Source organism: Melospiza melodia, chromosome W (genome assembly GCF_035770615.1).
Source record: "Melospiza melodia melodia isolate bMelMel2 chromosome W, bMelMel2.pri, whole genome shotgun sequence".
Taxonomy (NCBI): domain Eukaryota; kingdom Metazoa; phylum Chordata; class Aves; order Passeriformes; family Passerellidae; genus Melospiza; species Melospiza melodia.
In genome coordinates, this window is record NC_086225.1 from 58,454,439 (window position 1) to 58,475,061 (window position 20,623).

Genomic DNA, 20,623 nt, shown 5'->3' on the forward strand with positions numbered 1-20,623 from the left:
AGACACCAGCTCATGTGCGGCACCAGATCCCCATCAGGGTCTGCCCACCCACCCTCCTCCCGCCTGCCCACAAAGGCACCTCCGACTCAGGAGCGCTGCACTCGCCTCTTTTTTCTCCAAATCAACCGCAACTTTTGCCTTCCTTTAGGAAGGACAAAAAGATTTCACGCCTAAGTTGCCCTGAACAAAGGCACCTCACGCCAGAGCTTTCTTTTCTGTCTTCCTTTTTTTCCCCCTCACCACAAGCTGGCAGAGGGAGCAGTAGCTGGGGTGGGGGGAACTCCACTTTATACCCGCCTGATAGTGCCAAAAAGCAGCTCAGAAAACCCCGTGAGCTCCAGAGACATTGTGATGACAGCATGGAAAGAAATTGATCATTATCCTTTGGGATCTAATCTGTAGGGAAACTGGGCCCTGTCATACACAACCTGTTTGCAAGGAGATACCAGGCGCTCTGGAGAGTGAGTGGCATGATGATCGAGGGTCCAAAAGGTGACATTTCTACCCATTTCCCTCTTTTAGTTACTGGAAAGACCCAGCGGAGGTGGGACTTTCACAAATACGGGGACGGTTATCAGGGCCGAGATAAGGACTACACAAAACTCAAGGACACTCAGGGCTGCTGTTGCTGCTGCTGATTAAAGGAGAAGCAGCGAACTGCACGGCTGCGAGCAGCGGGCACAGCCCGACCCGGTGTGTCTGGGCACGGGGGCCCTGCACGGGCTGTACCATAGCAGGCAAGTCCCCGCTTGCCAGCTGCATGCCAGGGTGTGCTGTCCCCTCGGGTCCCGGTCCCTGTCCGCTCCCATCCGCGCTGCCAGCCGTGCCCTGCGGAGCTGTGCGCTGCCCCTGCCAGGCGCGGGGCTGAGGGCGGCCCGGGGAACCGGCCCTTCCCTGGGATGAGGGGAGAGGGCCTGTCCGTGTGTGTGTGCACCGGGAGCGGGACCCCTCAGCCGTGTGCCAGCGGGGATGGCGGGCTCCTGGGACTCACCATCCACCCCCGGGTGAGGTACATTCATCACACCATATTAATGAGCCCGAATTCAGCCGCATTTAAGGAAACTAATAACCCATAACCAACAGCACAGATCAGCGCTGTACCTTGGTTTGCAGCAGCGGACAAGGAGGCAGCAGGGCCGGCTGTGTGCAGCGGGGCCCCGGGAGCCGCCGGCTGAGGGCTGGGCTGAGGGACCGGGGGATGCGGAGCCGCTTGCCGGGAGGAGAGCCGTGCGGCCGCCGCGCAGCCGGCACCGCATATCCCCGTGGCGGCGGTACGGGAGGAGCCCCGGCCGCTGCCGGGTCCGTTTCCAGGCCGATCCCGGGAGCTCCCGGCGGCACCGCACGCTACAAAGGCGGCGGAATCTTCATCGGACCCACCCTCCCCTCACGTCCCCTCACGGAGGCCACGCCCCCCGACCCTCAGCCCGCCAATGCTCCCGCGCGCCCGCCTTTCCCGCCCTTCCCACTGCCCTCACGCCCGCCCACCCGCGGCTCAAGCCCGGCCCCGCGGGCGCGGCCGGGGCGGAGCGGCCCCGGACAGCTCCCGCCGCCCGCAGACGGCGGCGGCGGCGGCAAGGCGAGGACATGGCGCGGGGCTGGCGCGGCGGGCCCGGCTGAGCCGCCGCTGCCCGCGGGGCGGGCGGCCCCGGGCCGCGGCGGCCGCCGCCCCGATGAGCGGATGAGGAGCGGGCGCGGCGGCCGGCGGTGCCTGGGCGGGGAACCGGGTGCGTGCGCCATGAACCCCGAGCTGGCGATGGAGCCGCTGGGCAGCCTGCACGGGGCGGCGGGGCACGAACCGGAGATGATGGGCAGCCCCAGCCCTCACCACGGCGGCCGCAGCGCGGGGCCGCTCCGGGTGCCGCCCCCCCCGCCGCCGCCGCCGCCGCCGCCGCACCAGGAGCTGCCCCCCGCCGCCCGGCCCGCCATGGTGCCCAGCATGGCCTCGCTGCTGGACGGCGCCGCCGAGTACCGGCCCGAGCTCTCCATCCCGCTGCACCACGCCATGAGCGTGCCCTGCGAGGCCTCGCCGCCCGGCATGGGCATGAGCGGCACCTACACCACGCTGACGCCGCTCCAGCCCCTGCCGCCCATCTCCGCCGTCTCCGACAAGTTCCACCACCCGCACGCCCACCCGCACGCCCACCACCACCACCACCACCAGCGCCTGCCGGGCAGCGCCGGCGGCGGCTTCGCGCTCATGCGGGACGAGCGCGGGCTGCCGGCCGTCAACAGCCTCTACGGGCCCTACAAGGAGGTGCCGGCCGTGGGGCAGAGCCTCTCGCCGCTGGGCAACGGGCTGGGCCCGCTCCCTGGCTCCCAGCAGGGCCTGCACGGCTACGGGCCGCCCGGCCACGACAAGATGCTGAGCCCCAACTTCGAGGCGCACGCGGCGATGCTGGCGCGGGGGGAGCAGCACCTGCCCCGGGGGCTGGGGACGCCCCCGGCCATGCTGCCGCCCCTGAACGGCGCGCACCACCCCGCGCCCCCCGGGCCGCCGCCGCCGCACGGCCCCGCGCTGCCCGCCGGCCGGGAGCGGCCGCCCCCCGCCGCCGGCCCGCAGGGGAGCGGCGCGGGGCAGCTGGAGGAGATCAACACCAAGGAGGTGGCACAAAGGATCACGGCGGAGCTGAAGCGCTACAGCATCCCGCAGGCCATCTTCGCCCAACGAGTGCTGTGCCGCTCCCAGGGGACCCTCTCGGACTTGCTGCGCAACCCCAAGCCTTGGAGTAAACTCAAGTCCGGCCGGGAGACGTTCCGCAGGATGTGGAAGTGGCTGCAGGAGCCGGAGTTCCAGAGGATGTCTGCCCTGCGGCTAGCAGGTAGGTGCAAGCCGGTGCCAGGCGGGGAGCGCAGCGCGACCCTCGGAGCGCAGCGCCGAGCGGCCGGCCGGCCCCGCAGTGTGTCCTCCGCCGGCCCGGCCCGGCCGCTTCCCCGCTCCGCCGTGAACCGCGGGGCTGTGCGCAGCTAGCCGGTCCCCACCTCCCGCGGCACCGCGCACCCCGGTTGTGTCCGGCGGGGCTGTGAGGGGCTCGGGGGCGGCGGAGAGGCGCGCTCCGCTGCCACCGCCGGGCGGCGGGGCCGGGGCCGCTCTCCAGGGCCGGGTGCTGAAGGTGCGCACTCGGCACCGCACCGCGCTCTCCGTGAGCATCCCTCCTGCGGCTGCCGGGCGCACCGCGGGGGCCGGGCGGGGGCTCCGCGTCCCGGGACAGGCGGGGCCGGTGGGAGCGGGCGGGGGCCGGACCCCGCGCAGCCCCCGCGGCCCCGGCCCGGCCGCATTGTCCGCGGAGGCCGCGCGGGCGCCCCCTGGCGCGGTCGCGGGGCGCCGCAGCCCCCATTGTTCTGCGGGGGCCGCGGGGGGGGCGCGGGCAGCGATCCCCGGTACCAACCCCCGGTACCGATCTCCGGTACCGGCCCTCGCACCGTCCCCGGCAGCGCCCGCACCCGAAGGCAGCGGGACAGACCCGGCGAGAGCTGAGGCCGCGCGGGGTGCGCCCGCGGCGCGGTGGGTGCCCGGTGGTGCCTCCTCGGCCGGTCCCGCGCGGGTGCGGACCGGGCCCTGCCGTGGAGCACGGCCGGGGCTGCCTTCCCTCTCCCCGGGAACCGCGCAACCCTGGACGTGGGAGTATAAGGACACGGGGGACTGTGGCACGGGCAGACACGCGTGGGACAAACCGCAGCATAGGGTGGGGGCCAGGGGCCGGGGCGCTCTGCTCTGACAGCGACGAAAATCCCGGGATATTTGTGCCACCGAGACCGCCCTTCTTTTATTTCAATTGATCCCGACGAGGGCAGATCGTTTCCCAGCGGGCAGGTACACAGCGGGCTGTTCCCAGGGCTGCCCGCCTTGCCGGCCCAGCCGCAGGGCTCTGAGGGGCCCCGGGGGTCTCTCCGGTGGGGAGATGGGCACAGGGAGTTCCCTCACGAGGGGCAGCTGCCGGAGAGGCTGGGATGCGGCAGAGCAGGGCGAACAGGAGCCATGCATGATTGATGGCCTTAATCTCTGGCCGACCTCTGAGCAGAGGTGCTGCGGGTTAAACACCCACGGCCTGGGGTCTCCAGAACGCCGTGGAGAGTGCTCGGTCTCTCCGGGATGCGGGGCAGTCCCGGTTCGGGACAGGGACGCTGATCCCCTGCTCGGCTCTAGCGCTGACTGCAAACTCGGCTGTCCCTTCCCGCAGCCGCGGGCATCCGGCTCCTCTGTGCTTGCGGCCAGGGGAAGGTGCCGGGCTCTGATCGGGGCGTCAGAGCGACACAAGGGGCTCGGGTTTTTTGCCGAGCACGCGGTGATGTCGCCTTCACAAACAAACGTGTATCGAGAGGGAAATCGATGCAGATAATGTTTAGAAGATTAAAAGAGCATTAATGCTGGCAACAGGAGCATCAACGCGTGGACCCAGTTTTCATTGATCTGGAACCTGAGCCGGCTCATTTCCAGTAACGTGGCTGGTGCTTTTCCTTCCCAGCACTGGTCCCGGGTGGGGGTTCCCCGTGGAGCCCTGCATATAGAGCAGAAAATCAGGAATCACAGCTGCATGCAGAGTTATGCCTGTATAATTTTGGGTCTCTGCTGTACCAGGCCCCCTGAATGCCTCTGCATCCAGGAGTAAAGTTTGGAGAGAGCTCAGGTGCTAAGTGGCCATGGACTCCCCATGGAGCGGGAAAGACCTTTGCAAATTACCTTTCCCTTCAGAAAATCGATTATTTTAATTTCCTTTTATTACCACGTGTGAATATGCGGCCCCATTGCCTCAGTGCTTCCTTCTCCCCCTTTGCTCGCTTGCTTAAATCTCCCTGAGCATGGGGAAAAAGCCGCAAGTATTTCAGGTGTTTAAAAACAAAAAATACCCATCAGCCACCCACCCCAAGTGGGGTGCGAATCTGCTGTCCTTGAAGGGAAATCCCCCTCTCCCTGTGGGAGCAGTAGCAATGCGGGTGTGATCAGCATTTTTTCTTATTGTAGAAGATATATAGTGTTGTCTATCCTATTCCAACCGAATCCAATGTAATGTTATTATTTCTGTGCTCATTGTCCTTTCTCGGGGGTCTTTAGGAGCCCTCTGTCGGGGCGCTGTGGGCGTTCTGGCGGGGCAGTTCCGCGGGCACAGCGCCCTGCCGGCTCCCGGTGCCCGAGCGGGGCAGAGCGGGCCCGCCTCGGCACGGCTCCGGGAGAGCCCCGACGGACAATCCGTACATTTCTGCGGGGTCAGCAGAGCGCCCCGCCGCCTGTTTCCCTTCTGCCGTGCCTTATTGATGATGAAACGCTTTTGTACCGAAACACCATCAGCGGTTCATTAGCGCGGAGCTGCCCGATCCCGCTCCGCGCTCTGCCCTGTCAGTACCACGGAGAGCGGCGGAAAGGGACCGGAGCAGGGCGGAGGGAAGGGAGGAGGAGCGCGGGAGCGGCAGCGAGACGAGACCGCGGGGTCCCCTGTGCCCGGCGAGCCGTGCGTGGCAGTGCCACATGCCAGGGCTCAGCCCCTGCACCCCCAGGTGCCCCAGCCGAGGAGAGGGTGCCATAGTGAGGAGTGGGCTGTGCACACTTGTCCGCCCATCCTCTGCCTCTTTGTGCCCTACCAAATGTTTCTTCCCTGGATTTTGAGACTGTTTTGTTGTCTGCATCCCCAGCTAAAAATTAGGCATGATAACATCTGTATCAGGCACGTTATCTATTTATAAAGCTATTTCTTAGTGCTGAACTAAATATACAGGTATGTAAAGGTTCTTTGAAAGGTGCTTAGTGGCTTGAAATATCGGTGCTCTCTTCAGCTATAGATTAGTGGTTGTGTTTGAGCAATCCATGCGGTAAATTGTGGTGCTGGATGATAAATTGTGTTTCTCATGTACCAACTTTCCGAAATCATCCCCTGCCCCAGCTCTTTGTTCCACATCATTTCTGAAGGCGTTTCTGCCACACAGAAATCTGAATCCTGTTTTTGCAAAGCAAACGAGTTTTATCAGTTTCTTGATTATTTGATGAAGTTCATTCTGAGTACATTTTGGCTTAAATGCATTTCTGTATTTTCTCCCCTACTTTTTAAAAGAAACAATTAATTTGCCATCAAGTGTTACTCATTCTGAAGCTGTTTTCCTTAGAAGATTTTCCCCTCAGCATCTCTTTTTTTTTTCCTGTATCTCTTGCCCATCACTGTTTCAACTGAAATATCCCAGTCTCAAGTGTTCCTCTCCAGCTGAAAATTGCCACAATTTACTTTTGTTGAGGAATGCATAGAGGTGAGAACATTTTTGCCAACAGGATTATTTCCCAGTAAGTGGTGTCGGTCCTTCCCACCCTCTGTAGGAGTGTCTTTGCTCCCCGGGTGCTCATCCTTGGTGCTCCTCCCTGGTGCTACTCACAAACCCTTGTCCTGGATGTTGCTGCCATCCAGCAGCTGCAGGAGCTGTTCCTTCCCTCCCAATTAGCCATTACAGGGAGATGACAAGCGTCCTGCCGTCCCCAGCACGGCTGTGCCGGGCTCGGAGCACTAAAGCAGCAGCCACTCATCAGAGCAGCTCCCCTGGAGCCGCCTTCAGAGTGCACACGGGGCTCTGCAGGTGTGCCGAGAGTGGAGCTCCGGGCTGAAAGGGACTGCAGCAATCGCTTGTCCTCACAGCCTGCCCCTTTCTTCAGCATCTCCAGAGGGGGATTTTTTACCTAAGCGATCTCTTCCAGGGCTTACAGGTACAAAAACCCTTAATGACTGGCCTTAATCTCACTTTTTGTCTTCTAAACCCTTTGCTTCTCATCTTATCCCCACTAGACACAGCGAAGAAGACACTCCCTTCCTTCTGATAGCAATCTGTTTGTATTTAAGGCTCCCATCCTGTCTCCTGTCTTCTCTGGAAAAAGCCCATCATACCTGGGCGATGAATATGCAGGGAAAGCACTATATCCAACGGGACAGATAATACATCTCTTTTTCCAAGGTAAAAGATTTTGTATCCAGCTCTATCCATCTTGCAGACTTTTACATAAAAGGCTCTCTGATTTATAGAGGGGTTTGCACACAGAAATCATACCAAACAGACTAATCTCAAATGGGTTTGGTGATAACATCAGCCAGACAACTCGCTGATGGCAGAGAGAAATGCAATCAAAAAAGAAATTGGAGTGTTTTGGGGTTGTTTGGGGGTTTTGAGCTATAAAATCAAACTGCTCCGTTGTGAAAAAAGGGACTCAAACCACTGGTAAATGCTGCTCAGAGGAATTATTAGACAAGCGATAGAGGCTGGCAGGTTCCCAAAACACAAATTGTCTCCAAGACCAAAATATCTGTCAGTAAGCAGGGAACATATTTATGAGCAGCGGTGATTTTCCAGCAGTTCTCATCCCCTCATAATGGGATGGGAGCACGAGGCATTAAGCTTTGGCAGGCAGCGCTGGGCTGCAGGAGGTGAAGGCAGAGCAGAGGAGGGCTTCCCACACACCTTCTCCTCTGTGCTGGGAGGGAACAGCAGGTGGGGTACCAAGAGAACACCTTCCTGGTGAGAACTTCTCAGAGCACTGCAGGAACCCTGGATCTCCAAACAGGGAACACCTCGCCATTACAATGGATGAGCAAGAAGATCTTCCCTGGAAGAACAGAATTAACTTTGTGCTACACATCCAATCTGTTTTTTGGGATAAATGCCATCAAGGGCATTCCTAGGGTTTCCAAAATGAGGAGTTTGGTGTGGTGCAGCAGCAGGGATGAGCAGCAGAGGCTGCCCACCCCGACAATGTGATTATTTGCATCTTCATTCTGATTGCTCCTTGTTCCATAATGATTTTGTACACAGCGGAGTACTTAACCTAATTTGTATTGATCTCAATCGCTCTCATTCGTGCATACTTAATTCAGAGAGGTAATCAAATTGATTTCTGAGGCCTAGTTTTTAAAAGATTGTAGTAACAGGGATATACAAAGGGTTGCTTTAAGTGAATCACAGCAAGAGAAAAACATTTTAAATCTTTATAAAATGTTTTGATGGTCATTTCATTGTGTTCAGTATTACCAGAGTAATTACATTTCCCTCTCACTGAGTCCTCTCCAAAATCGAATAGAGGAGCAGTTTTAGTTCCATCAGACAGATAACTGGGTTTGGGTGACTTTGCACCCACACAAACCACACGGGCAGATCAATATTCACCACTTGTCCTTAGGAACAGTGGGGAGCGAGGACATACTGCCGGACTGAGGGAACATTGGTCTCTGCTTGGCTCCTGCTTAGCCCCTGCTCTTTGTTTCGTGGCTGCAGGGGCCTCCCAGGGTGGGATTGAGCTGAGCACTAGAGCTTCTTGGTATTTTTCAGGACTTCTGGCATTTTGGAATGCCTGGGCTGGCTAGGTTCCTCTCTTGTGGGGAAGAAAATGGAAAATCAGAGTCATTGTTGCAGAAAGTCAGGGAAATTCAGTGTGATGATACTCAGGGTGTCACAGTGCAGTGTCGGGTCCCTGCATCCTCCTAATGCCCTGCATGTTGTGGGGCTCCACTTTGGTCCATCTAAGGGAAGCAGCACTGGCCCCAGTTCTGAGCAGTTCCTCTTGTTTCTATTGAAGAGCATCTTTAATCCAATGCAGAAGAAAAAGCTTTTCTTTTATATTTTTATGTATATTTTTTCCACAGTTACGGCTTTCAGTTCTTGCCGGTTGTCCATTTTCTTCCATAAGATATGTTCAGGTTTAACCACAGCTAATAAATCAAATTGTGCTTAGAATCCAGATGGTCTCTTCCCTTCCCTCTGCTGTTAAAACCTTTCTCTTTCTTCCCGGAAAATCACTTGATTTTATTAGAGTGCTCACCCCATTTTTCTCTGCTGAGAGATGCACGTCAGGCGCAGCATTTGCCTTTGTGGGGCCTTTTCAAGAGCAAACTCAACAGTTCAAGGAAAGTATTTACTGAATGCATCAAAAAGCACATACCTCTGCATTATTTATTATCAGATACCAATAACTGTAAAACGCAGAGTATCTCAGGACATAAATTAGTGATGGTAGGAAACACTCCACTCGTCCCAGTGTCCCGGAACCGATTAGGAGCTGCAGCAAAGATGCTGCTGCTCATCATGTCCCCAGCACCAGGGACATCACCTCCTGGATTCTGGACACGTGGCCAAGTGAACCCAGCTTAACATCTGGTTTTTCAGCTCAGACAGGCAGCTGGATGTTATCTGTGCAGTGTCAGGGGTGTGCTCAGAGGGCCCAAACTCTTCCCTCCTGCTGCCTGTGGGACAATGGCCTTGGAGAGGTGAGTCTGGCCACTGGGGCCAGGGGCAGGCTCACGCTGATGCTCACAGGAGCATCCCTGCTGCTTCCTGCTGCCGTGGTGTGCTGGGAACGTTCACCACAGCCCCTGTCTGCTTCCAGCCCGACTCTCAGGACCAGCCTTCTCTTGTGCTTTGGGGTGCTTTGAGGTCTGACATTCACCTCCCCCCCAGAGGCAGCTCGGCTGCAGCCACTGGAATTTGGCAGCTGGGAGGGGTCAGGGTCAGCCACTCCATGAAAATCCCCCAGTTTCCTGCAGAAATGCTCTGAGGTCCTGTCCCTGCGTGGAAGGAGACAGTCAGTGCCACAGTGGCTGAGCCAGGCTCCACACAGGTACAGCCCTGACTGGGTTAATCACAGACATTTCCACAGTCTGATTTTTACTTTTGGGCCAGCTTCATTTCACGTTCCAGACCTGCAGAATTATTTAACAGGGCTGCTTAAAACCCGCCCGCTTATCAATTCTCTGGGCTCATTTTGTCCCAGCACATTACCTAACCATGTCAACATATGGATTTTCTCTCTGTGCCCGCTGCAGACGGCCTGGGCAGGCTATTTTTAAGTGTGGGTGTGCTCCGGCAGCGGTATTGGTTTCAGCACTTGCTGTTCTCTCTCTGCTAATAAATACAGAGCAGCTATTAATACGAATGGGGTTTAGGATCCATTAGCAGGGCTCAGCGATGGCCCAGCACTGCAGCCCTGCGTGACCTGAGCTCTGAGGCTGGCTTCACCCTCGGGACATGCCCCGGGAAGGGAACAGGCCTGGGAGCGGTGCCCTGGGGTGCTGGCACTGCAGGGGAGGAGCAGGGCAGGGCCAGGTGAGCCAGGGCCTGCCCTGGGAGCTCCCTGGTGCTTTTTCCCCTTGGTGCTCACGCAAAGTTGCTGCTACTGGAGCTTTGACTGGGGTTTGCTTTGGGCTGTTTCAAGGGACTAAACTAACGTACAGCTGTTATTCCTGGCTATTGAGAGGTACTGGGGATGTAAAAGCAATGCAGCCCACTGGATTCCTCTGGGAGCCCTCCGGTGCCACGTGCCAGCGTGGTGCTGGCTCAGCTGGTGACATTGCCCGCACCGTGTGACAGTGCCTGCCATCGGGGTGGCTGGCAGGGTCTGTGGGCACCACCCTGACGCTTTCTCTCTGTCTCTGCCACCCCCTCCCAGCCTGCAAACGCAAAGAGCAAGAGCCCAACAAAGAGCGGAACAACTCCCAGAAGAAATCCCGCCTGGTTTTCACGGACCTCCAGCGCCGAACGCTTTTCGCCATCTTCAAGGAGAACAAGCGTCCCTCCAAAGAAATGCAGATCACCATCTCCCAGCAGCTGGGCCTGGAGCTCACCACCGTCAGCAACTTCTTCATGAACGCGCGCCGGCGCAGCCTGGAGAAGTGGCAGGACGACCTGAGCTCCGGGGGCTCCTCCTCGGCGCCCAGCACCTGCACCAAGGCGTGAGGGGCGCGGCGCGGCCGGCACAGCGCGGAGAGCAGCGTGGCCCCGCGCCCGTGACTAAAGCACAATCCCCGCAACCAAGCCCAGCCCGGCTGGTCCCACTCCTACGGCTTCTCTCAGTCTTAGCAGGCGCAGGCTCCACTTTAACCTCTCTATGCTCAGGACAGGCGAAGCAGGTCTGAAACGTAGGGGAGTTGTTCTTGAGGCAGGTTTCTCCGGAGCCCCGGGTTTCCGTGGCCGGCCCGGCAGCCTCCCGTGCCCGGCGCCTGCTTTGTGCTGGCCACACCACCCTGCGGCCACATGACAACGGAGCACAAAGTTGGATACTAAAAACCCAAGACCCTGTTTTTAAACTCAGGCATGGTTTTTTGTTACATGTTTTAGGGAAAGATCAGATTTGAGGTTTTTTTGGTCGGTTTTTTAGTTTAATTTAATCAGCTTGTTCTTGGATCAGAAAAGTTCAGTTCTCTTGAGCTCGAAGCATCAAGCACAAAGCCGGTAGCTCCAGCCACAGCCCGGCCCTGGGCTGCCCAGGGCGGCTGTGCCAGCTGCAGCCTGACATCCCGGGAACACCGCACGAGCCTCAAGCACAGCTGGCAGTTCCTCACAAGCTCTGTGCTTGTACCTAAGGCACACTCAGGAGGTCGATGGAACTGCTACAGTTCATGGAGCAAACACTATGTTTTGGAACTTAGATTAATTTACATTATTACATCCTTTTTAGTTTCTGGGAATCTGGTTTCTCCTCGGCAACAGCTGTTACCGAAACCTTTTCAGCGTTCAGTGTATTTTTGTTCATTTTATTAGTATTTTATGGTACTTTCAAGCAGGAAAAGAAACAGAAACAAGCCCTTCAGATGCCACTGACCGTTTCAGATGTGCCGCGTTTAGCTCTATCGCATCCCTAAGTTCCTTTTCCCTGCCAGCTCGCCGAGCCGGCAGGAACACAGCACACCAAAGAGACAGGATTTCTGCAAGCCAAAGATGTTTATACCTTGCCATTTGTCCTTGTGGCCGCAGGTGCGGGTGGCTGGCCGGCGCCGGGGGGGCCTGGCGAGCCCCAGGCCCTCTCTGCCGCCCTGGCGGCGGCCGCCGGCTGCTGACCGGCCTGGGCTCCGCCACAGACACTTGAGACTTTTTTATGTACTATTAATCGAAACCAAAGAAACGTTTTCTGCACCTACTTCTTCTGCAACAAACTGTTCCATTGAAAGATAAAATAAAAATTAAAAAAAAAAAAAAAACCAAGGAAGCATGTCAGGAAGCAAACAAGTCCCACACTGTGTTCTACAAACATCTCGGACGTTTTCGGAAGCAGATCTCAAAGAAAGGGTTGACAAGAATGAGAACAAAGCAAAGCCAGTACAATTGCTGCTTCATTTGACAACTCAAGTCCTCTTAAAGTCGAAGATTGTCTTTAATTTGTGCCTATGCAGTTTTTTCAAAAGAACAAGGAACAGAGCAACCAAAACCTCAACAGCTACAATACCAAAGATGAGGATTCTCACTACTTGTGTTTCAGTTTGTTTCTCCTCTTGCACGACTAATGCACATGACCCCACTGATCTCTGGACAGGTAACCACTCGTGAGTCTCCGTGCAGCCAGAAGGGTGGGTTCTTTTATGTTTTCCCTCTTTCTGCCCCACATGGCACCTCTCTGAGAGCTGCATGGACTCCAAGTGAGGATGTTGGGATACTACCCTGGTGCATCTCCTCCCTGCAGGGAACACTTGTGGGTTGGCTGTGACCTGTGTGTTGGTCTCCTGTGTGTCTGGAGCCGTGGACAGCCACCCTCCTGCGTGTGACATCGGTCCTGTGACCTCCACCCTTCTTTCTCCTCCCCAGGGATAAAACTTGCAATATGTGTGTTCCCATCTCTGTCACTGTGAGTGCTGAGCAGCACCACAGCCTGGCTCCAAACCTCCACCTGAACCAAAACCAGTATTCGGCAGCTCCTGGGCCACTTCAGGAGCTGCTGCTGACATACTAACCTTGTAATGTTCTTTGATCCAGGTCATGATAATCCAGATCATGACATGTCCAAATCTATCCTCAGAGCTGGAGCGCATCTTGCTCCTCTCTGCCTTTAAACAAGGGCTTCATTTTAGCTGCTTCACACAACTGCTGCTGTCACTTTCCAATTAAAATAGAAAAAAAATCAAGAAGCCTCACCTGCCCAGGACAGGAAAAGTCTCTGGAAAGCAGATTCAGGATCCTCACAGCTAAATTGACAGCACGTGCCTGCACTGGGGATCAAAGGATCCTTTGGCAGATTCCAAGGAGATTTGGAGAATCCTTGTAGCCAGACATGGAATAAAGTTGCCCAAAAATGGTCCCAGTCTGTGTGGATGTATCCTGAGGGCTTCTCACCCGAATGCCAGATGTTTGAGTGCAGAGTTTGGAGCCAGCAGGCTGTGGAACAGGGCCCAGCTGAAGTTTCACTTTCATTCCCACCTGAGTGTCCATCAGACCAGCCCCTGGTGCATTTTGAGCTCGGCATTGCCCTCAGGGGAGCTGTCTCATGCTGATGTGTCCCCTGAAGTCTGCAGTGACAGGGGATGGCACAGGACCAGTGAAAACCGCAGTGCTCCTTCCTCAGCTCCCCTTCCTGCAGTGAGAGGGCAGGGAGGTGCATTGTGTCCCACGGGGAATGAGCCCAGGTGTCTCTGAGCATGTGGGACACCTCAGTGAGGCTCACCTGCCCTGAGGGACACTGCCCTGAGGGACATCCAGATTGCACAGCTCTGCCTTCCCCAGAGGCAGAGGCAGCTGCCCACAGCTTCTGGTGGAGCCTGGCAGCAAAGACCTGGGCCTTTTGCTCCTGTCAGAGCTCATCCAATAGCTCTAACACAGGGAGTTTAGATCAGGCACTGAATTACTTACAAATTTCTCCTCAGTGAAATTCCCTCCACATTGTGGAAGTGTTTGTTATACAGCATTACAGAGTAGCAACACAACAAGGCTTCTCTGGGCTGGGGCCTCAAACCTGTCATCAGTCCCGATGCATTTTCACCCCAAGATCCTGCTGCATTTTTTATCCCTGCATCTCTCATGGCCCCGTGTGTCTTCCATTTCACAGTCCACCCCCTCAGGCCTTTATGTAGCAGCTCCCTGAGACAGGAGCGTGGCAGCCGGACTGTGGTGAGGTGTTTGTCCTGCCCACACCCCACCAGACCCAGCAGTTGTGTTCCACCTCCGGGCCCTGTGCCGGTGAATCTATAGAGCTGTGTCACGTAACTTGTTGCTTTATTTATTGTGCTGCCAAAGACTCGTGTGTACAGAGAGTATCCCGGCATCACCTTCTGGACCAGGAACCTGGAGCCGCAGCCTTGGGCACAGCCCAGATGAATTCAGCTCTCGAGAAGCCTTGGCCATCCTGGACGTGCCGTGCAGAACACAGAACGCGCTCGCCGAGCGCGGTTGCGAAGCTGTGCCGTGGGTGTGCCGTCCCCTCAGCGGAAGGCAAAGCGCTGCGGAGCGCCCGCGGGAGGGCAGGGCTCAGGGCTCTCCTGCCCCGGGAGGCGCGGATGGCCCCGCGCCGCAGGGCGGGCTGGCTCCGGACACGGCCCCGCTCCCCGGGCCGGCACCAGCCCCGAGTGTGTGTATGACACGGGGAAACTTTCTACTTGGCCTCCTTTATATTTATTATGGGGAATTTTTATCGTTTAAATTTTTTAAGAAGGCAAAGCTTAAAATGGTTTTATTTTTTTCCAGACGCCTGTGGGTTTTAACCCGATATATTATCTATCAGTAATGTAATTTATTTAATTTAGTCTTAGGGCAGGTCCTGAGATCTCTGTTCAGTCTGAATCCCTTTGTGTTTCGTTTTAGCTTTTGGAGTTTTGCCTGAATGTAGATGGGGGTCAGGCTCTGGTGTTAGCCATTTGTGTCTATTTAATTCAGCCATTTGTGAGTTCATTTGGGAGTAACTTTGCTTATTTATCTGCAGGGCTGTTGTAGCGCATCGGGGATGCGAAGCCTGTCAGTAAATTCACTTCAGAGCTGGCACTGCTTTGTAGAGCAGCCAGCTTCTGTCACACAGGGGAACAACAACTCGTTCCCTAAAAGTCTAGTTTTGATCCCTTCTTTTAATTCATTTTAATTGTTTAAATATCAACGTTTAAATTATTTAAGTTAATCTCTTCCCTCCTGATTAGAAAGTGTGACATACCTTTAGTATGGCACATGAAGCCTTCATAATATAACTTATTTATTTAACTTATTCATCGTCACCCGGGGATGCCCTTGTAGAGTTTTTATTTTTTAATTAGAGTTATCTATAAAGCACTACAGCTGATTTCCTGTAAGAGCAGCAGAGCGAACTTTGAGGACAAGCAATGAATATTCAACCTAAAACTGTGCGTTCAGAAAAATAGGGAAAAAAAAAGAAAAAGACACTGGGATACTATGCCTGAACTTTGTGGCTTCTTAAAACCTAAGCTGGGGGGAAAACAATCCATACCAAGAAAAAAGAGAGAAACCCTTAAACTAGCTGCTTCCAAGAATGAACTTCTGTGTGTGGATAAAAAAGAAAAAGGAAAAAAAAATGAAAAAAAAAAAAAAAACAGAAAAAACCTTTCTATTTCTAGTGAGAACCAAAGAGGCTACCTCACTGACTTTTCCATTTGTAATTTTAATCGTGTTGATGATACCAAAGATACCAAAGATTTCTTTCTCTGTGCGGTCTGCATTCTGCTTGTGCTCTCTGACAACTCCCACTGTTCTCTCCTACACCCAGAAACGTCCAGCAGAGCCCAGATTCCCAAAGAAACGCTACCCTGGAAGCTGCCAGTTCTGGCGATGCCCTTTTCTGTGTTCCTTCCTCCCTCCTGCCAGCCGCCGCGGCCGCGGAGCGTTCCCGTCCCGGTCCCGGTGCCGGTGCCGGTGCCGGTGCCGGTCCCGCCGGGCTGTGTGGAGCTGGAGGCGATTCCGGCCTTTGTCCGTCCGCACATCCCCCGGGGAACCTGCGGGCGCTGCCCGGGCCCATGGGTGTGTTTGCAGCAGCAATTAGCATTGCTAATTATTGTTATTATTATTATTATTATTCTCGTGCCCGAGCAGAGCCCAGGGCCGGCGTGGGGCCGCAGAGCCCGGGGCAGGGGAGGAGTTCGTGCTCACGTCCAGCAGCTGCTCCCTCTCCTCACCTCTCCTACAATTACCGTTTTCAGATAGAAATCAATTAATTACTTTTCTCAAGTTAGCAATGAAGTGAGGCTACATTAAGCTCCATTAGCATCACGTTCCTGAGTGATTGCTTCCAAGTTGTTTGGTTGTTCGGTTGGGGAATTAGCGGTGCCCTTTGGCACTTGGGTTTGAGCCCGTTCTGTGCTGTTTACGGGCTGAAGCAGCGCTCTGAGGAGCCGAGCCCGGCCCTGGGCACTGCTCACGGGCTGGCACAGCTGCTGCAGGGCCCGGGCAGGAGGAGTCCTGAGGATTCCCTGAGCAATCTGCCGGGCCGTGCCCTTGCAGGCGCAGAGTTACCGACAGCTCCACACAAACGCTCCGCTTCAGTTAAGTGCTGCCTTTTATTTTGTGTTTCTTTGGGGGTTTAAGTCTGTGTTGGAAACGGTAGGACTTGACAAGTGTGCTTTTCTCTCTGTCTCTGTGTTCCTTCGATACAAAGCTATAATAATTCTCAGGATGCCTTCTGGGCGGGGGGAGCCGGTTGTCCCTGTGCCCTCGGACACAGACAGTCCCCAGAGCTGGCAGGGTCCCCGCGGCCCCCCGACTCCTGCTTCACTTGCAAAGAGTGATGTTACCACGGGACGAGTGCCTTGCTTGAACCAAAGCAACGATTTTGCCAGTCTAGACCTCTCTGTGCTTTTTTTTATTCTTCCTGTGAATACCTCAGCTTCGACTGGGCCGCCGAATCGTACCTGGTGGGCTTTTGTACTGTGGTGCTTTGCAATGCAGCCCTGCAAAGAACAGACTCCTGATGATACCAAAGGCTCTCCTCCTCTTTCTCCTCCTCCTCCTCTTCCCCGTGTCCCTGATCTCTCTCTCTCCATGGTTCCAAAGCTTTATTACGAACTGGGCATGTTGGCAACGCAGACCGTGCAATCCCTTACCGAATTTTCTCAGATATACCTCATAGAGAATAGCTGTTTAGCGTAATGTTATTATAGCGTATGTAATAAATTATTCACTGTTTCTTTTTGGTAACTGTGATTTAAAAGAAAAAAAAAATCAGAAGAAGAAGCTTTATATGTTTTAGGTTGTGCTTTTGTACTAGACGGAGAAGGTGCGCTTAAAAATGTACGTCAGTCTTTCTTCCCATTGGGTTTTTTTTGTTATTATGGATCGGGGAAAAGTTGCAGAATGAGCCCAAAGTTTACAGTTTCATATTTTGCTGAAGAAACAATCTGTGTTCATTTGCTCTGTTGGAAAAAAAAAAAAAAAAGAAAAAAAAAAAAAAAAAAAAGGAAAAAAATTATTTTCTACATTTGTGCTACTTGGTCTGAAGAGCTGATTGTCCTGTGTGACGGTGTAGTATTATAATTAGCAACTGCCAATCAGCGCTCCCATGTTTATGCATGAGGCAAACCCTTAGCAGTGTGATGCATCGTGGTTCTTAATGGCAACTTCTTCCTTTGGGTTTGGGACGAGCTCTTTGGCTTGGTGTATTTATTTATGCATGGAGCCTGTTAGCTGTTCGCAGTCGTGGCGCAGTTGTGTTTGCATTTACGCTCTGAAATCACGCCCGGGTTCGCCCCACGCAGCTCAGCACTGCTCGGGGCGGGTGTCCAGATCAGCTCTGGTCTGTCCCCGTGCTAAACAGACCCAAATTCAATTCCAATCAAATTGCCATCTGGGGAGAAGTTTGGCCAGCTGGCAGCTTCTCCCCAGCGATTCGATTCCCTCAGTCCCCTGGCAATACACGCCCCGCTCCTCACGGAGGCTGCTGTGTGTTTGTCCAGGGTCAGGAGTCCCTTTGGCTTTATGGCAGCCCCTGGGCGCAGCAGGGCCGGCCGGGGTGGGTGCTCAGGGACGGCCCTGCCCCTCCCCTGCTCCTGCCCGGCCCAGCCATCGCCGCTGTTGGGCCAGCAGGGGCAGGGCACCGAGCCTGCGCTCGGCAGCGCTGTCCCCGCCGTGTCGCCTGGCCCGAGCCCACCCGAGCACTCCAGATGGGTCCTGTGCTGCTGCTGCTGCCCCACAGGCAGCCCCCTGCCCACGCCCTGCCCTGGGCCAGGTTTGTGGAGGTGCTTTATCCCCCTTTGATTTGTCCAGATTCACGCTTGAGCCCCCTGTTTAAGGATGGGTTGTGTTTTCTCTCCGGGTCCAGCTTTGGAGCCCCGCTGTCCCCTGCTTGCAGGCCGTGCTGGACATAAAGCCAAAGCAAGTGCTCCATACCCTGCACTCTGTGGAAAAGCAGGCCTGGGAGGGGCAGTGGCACGCTGCTGAGGAGGCCTCTGAGTGCTGATGTGGTCTGTCATTAAGGGTATTTTAGAGATGTGCTCTCATTAGTGCAAGGAGACCTTTCCATTTGGCCTTACTCGGTAGGTTGTGATAATAATGGAAGCTGTGTAATATAGCCGGGTTATTTTCTTTCCTGATTTCTCTGCCAAAGACAGTCACAGACACAAGAACTTTAAACAGGGGTTTTCGTAAGACAGTTGATGATTGTAACAGTGGTTCATCTTGCAGAAGTTTCCCGGTAGTTCCGCAGTAAGCAGAGCGGGATGTTGGGCAGAGCCCTGCTGGCAGATGCCACCACTCCTCACCGACACGCAGTTGTTGTGACCCAGGCCGGGTACACCTGCATTCCTCAGCCCAGAGGCCACCAGGGGTATGGGAGGCCACGGCAAGGGCACGGCGGGGCTGCCACGAGCTGCTCCAGCTGGCTGGAATTTGCCAAGGTACTTGTATTATGAAATTTAAGGTCTATTTTATTATGTCATTTTATGTCATTTTTTAACTTTGTGGAAGGTGGTATGTTGAACTGAGTGTAAGCTGAGTTTTTCAGACAAATAAAGTAGCTAAAGAGTGAATGTTATTTTATCATTAAAGGGTTTTTACTCACTGATTTGTGCCAATAGATGTCCTTTATCTCAATGACAAGTATTACATTGCTTTCAAAGTTTTATTTATAGCTATTGATGTAAAACCCACACACACATATTATTTGCCAAAGTTCAATAAAGGAGGAAAACAATGCTTTTGCTTCCTTGTGCGATCAAAAGTTCCTGATTTTTCCCCAGGGTTTTTTTCCACCACAAGCCCATCCCACACCAAGGGGTGCAGAGGAGCCAGGGGGGCTCAGGCTGCTGCAGCTCTTGGGGGTGAGGAGAGCTGAGCACAGCCCCCAGGGTAGGACCACATCCCAAAAATGCCACCTGGGGCCAGGGGCCTGGCCAGGCGTGAGCAGCAGCACTTGGAAAAGCATCTGCACCTTCTCCCACGAGCACAGCCTGTGCAGCTGTGATATTACAGGAGAAACCACTCTGTATTTGTGTAAATCATGGAATTATATGATGCAATGTAATTGCTGTAAAATTATGCTAGTTATTGCACTTTCTTTCCCTGAAGCAGCTCTACGGGAGGAGGCAGGAGGTTCCTGGAGCTGAAATTCCATGGCAAGGAGGATGTAGCAGGTTTGCCTTCATTCATTCATTCATTCATTCAGTTACTTACCCTAGCTGTGGACAAGTCTTGTTTGTTTCGTTTCCTCAGAAAAAGCAAAACAAAGGGCACAAGAAAAGCACTTTTGTTGTATTTCTGTCTTTAAAATCCAAACAAACCCAGCCCCCTCTTGCCCTAGCTCACTCCTCTGAGCTCCTGGAGCAGGGTCAGCCTGGGGAGGCATGGGGGCCCCAGAGCCCCCCAGCACCGTGTCCCAGCCCCAGGGCAGTGACAAGGCCCTGCCTTGGGGTTTATTGGCTGGGATCTAACCTTGGCACCAATGGCTAACCTTGGGGTCAATAAACTCACTGAAAAGTTTGTTTTCATGCTCATTCTCTTTGTGTCCCTCTCTCGACACTGAGCCAGATTCTGCCATTAATTAAATTTACACTGCTTCATTTCACTTTGCTGAGTGGCCACGGGCGCAGATAAAGGCGGAGCTGCCTCCTCAGCACTTTGTGTGGCAGAGCCCAGGCCGTGGCTCTTGCGGCCTTCTTTCCTCCTGCCTGTGCTGGGGAGGGCTGCAGAGGCACAGGAAGGGTAAAAACCCTTTAGCAGCAGAGAGGCGAGAGTGGTGACACCGAGACTAATGCAGCCGCGGCAGGTCATTTCCATCTCACTCGCAGGATTGCTCCCCCGGGGATGCATTTTCCAGGCACTTAGCAGTGGGCACAGCTGGAGGAGGGAAATGGGACCATTTCATTAAGCTGAAGGATGAGCTGGGTGTGTGGGAGGACTGCAGCCGGGCCGGGATGCTGCATCAGCATCAGCTTTTCCCAGTGCCAGGCTGTGCCCCTGAGCTGGGGTCCAGGGCCAGCTCTGGAGCCGTGGAGCTCATTCCTCAGCTCACTGTTCCCAACCCTGCCAGGAATCACGGCTATCCCATGATAAAGTGCTGTAAGTGCCCCTCGGGAGCAGGCACCGCTGCCATCCTCCTCCTGCTCCTCGGGCAGTGCCTCTGTCGGGATGAGCCCGGCGGGAACGAGCTGCCGTGTGGGACCCGCCCTGAGCACAGCACGGCTCCTCCCGCTGCAGATGAGGCTCCGGCGGCGCTTCCGATCCCAACACTGCACAGCACTTCAAACCTGCGGGAATTCCCTCGGGACACAGCCTGGCATGCAGCCCGCAGGGAAAGCTGCACACCAACAGCAAGTCAGGGTGAGAAAAGTGGGTTTCTTTGGAGGAAAACAGCAGGAGCTTTTGCAATGCCACTGATTTTCAGCACACGTGGGATGGAGGTGCTGAAGGAAAAGAGCCAGGACAAAAAAACCACCTTGGAATAGGCAGCGTGGCAGGACAGCACAGCGAGATCATCAGG

The 20,623-nt window shown here is 55.1% G+C and overlaps 1 protein-coding gene across 2 annotated transcripts; it reads left to right on the forward strand.

Annotated features, from left to right (window-relative positions):
- Window positions 1-1,678: 1,678 nt before the first annotated feature.
- ONECUT2 (one cut homeobox 2) lies at window positions 1,679-18,840 on the forward strand. Of its 2 annotated transcripts, XM_063179477.1 has the most exons (3): window positions 1,736-1,840; window positions 1,901-2,819; window positions 10,403-18,840. In XM_063179477.1, the coding sequence occupies exons 1-3, from the start codon at window positions 1,736-1,738 to the stop codon at window positions 10,687-10,689; spliced, it is 1,311 nt and encodes a 436-aa protein (XP_063035547.1). In that variant the 3' UTR covers window positions 10,690-18,840. The 2 variants fall into 2 exon arrangements, with proteins under 2 accessions (XP_063035546.1, XP_063035547.1); XM_063179476.1 differs by having other exon boundaries at window positions 1,679-2,819.
- Window positions 18,841-20,623: the final 1,783 nt, after the last annotated feature.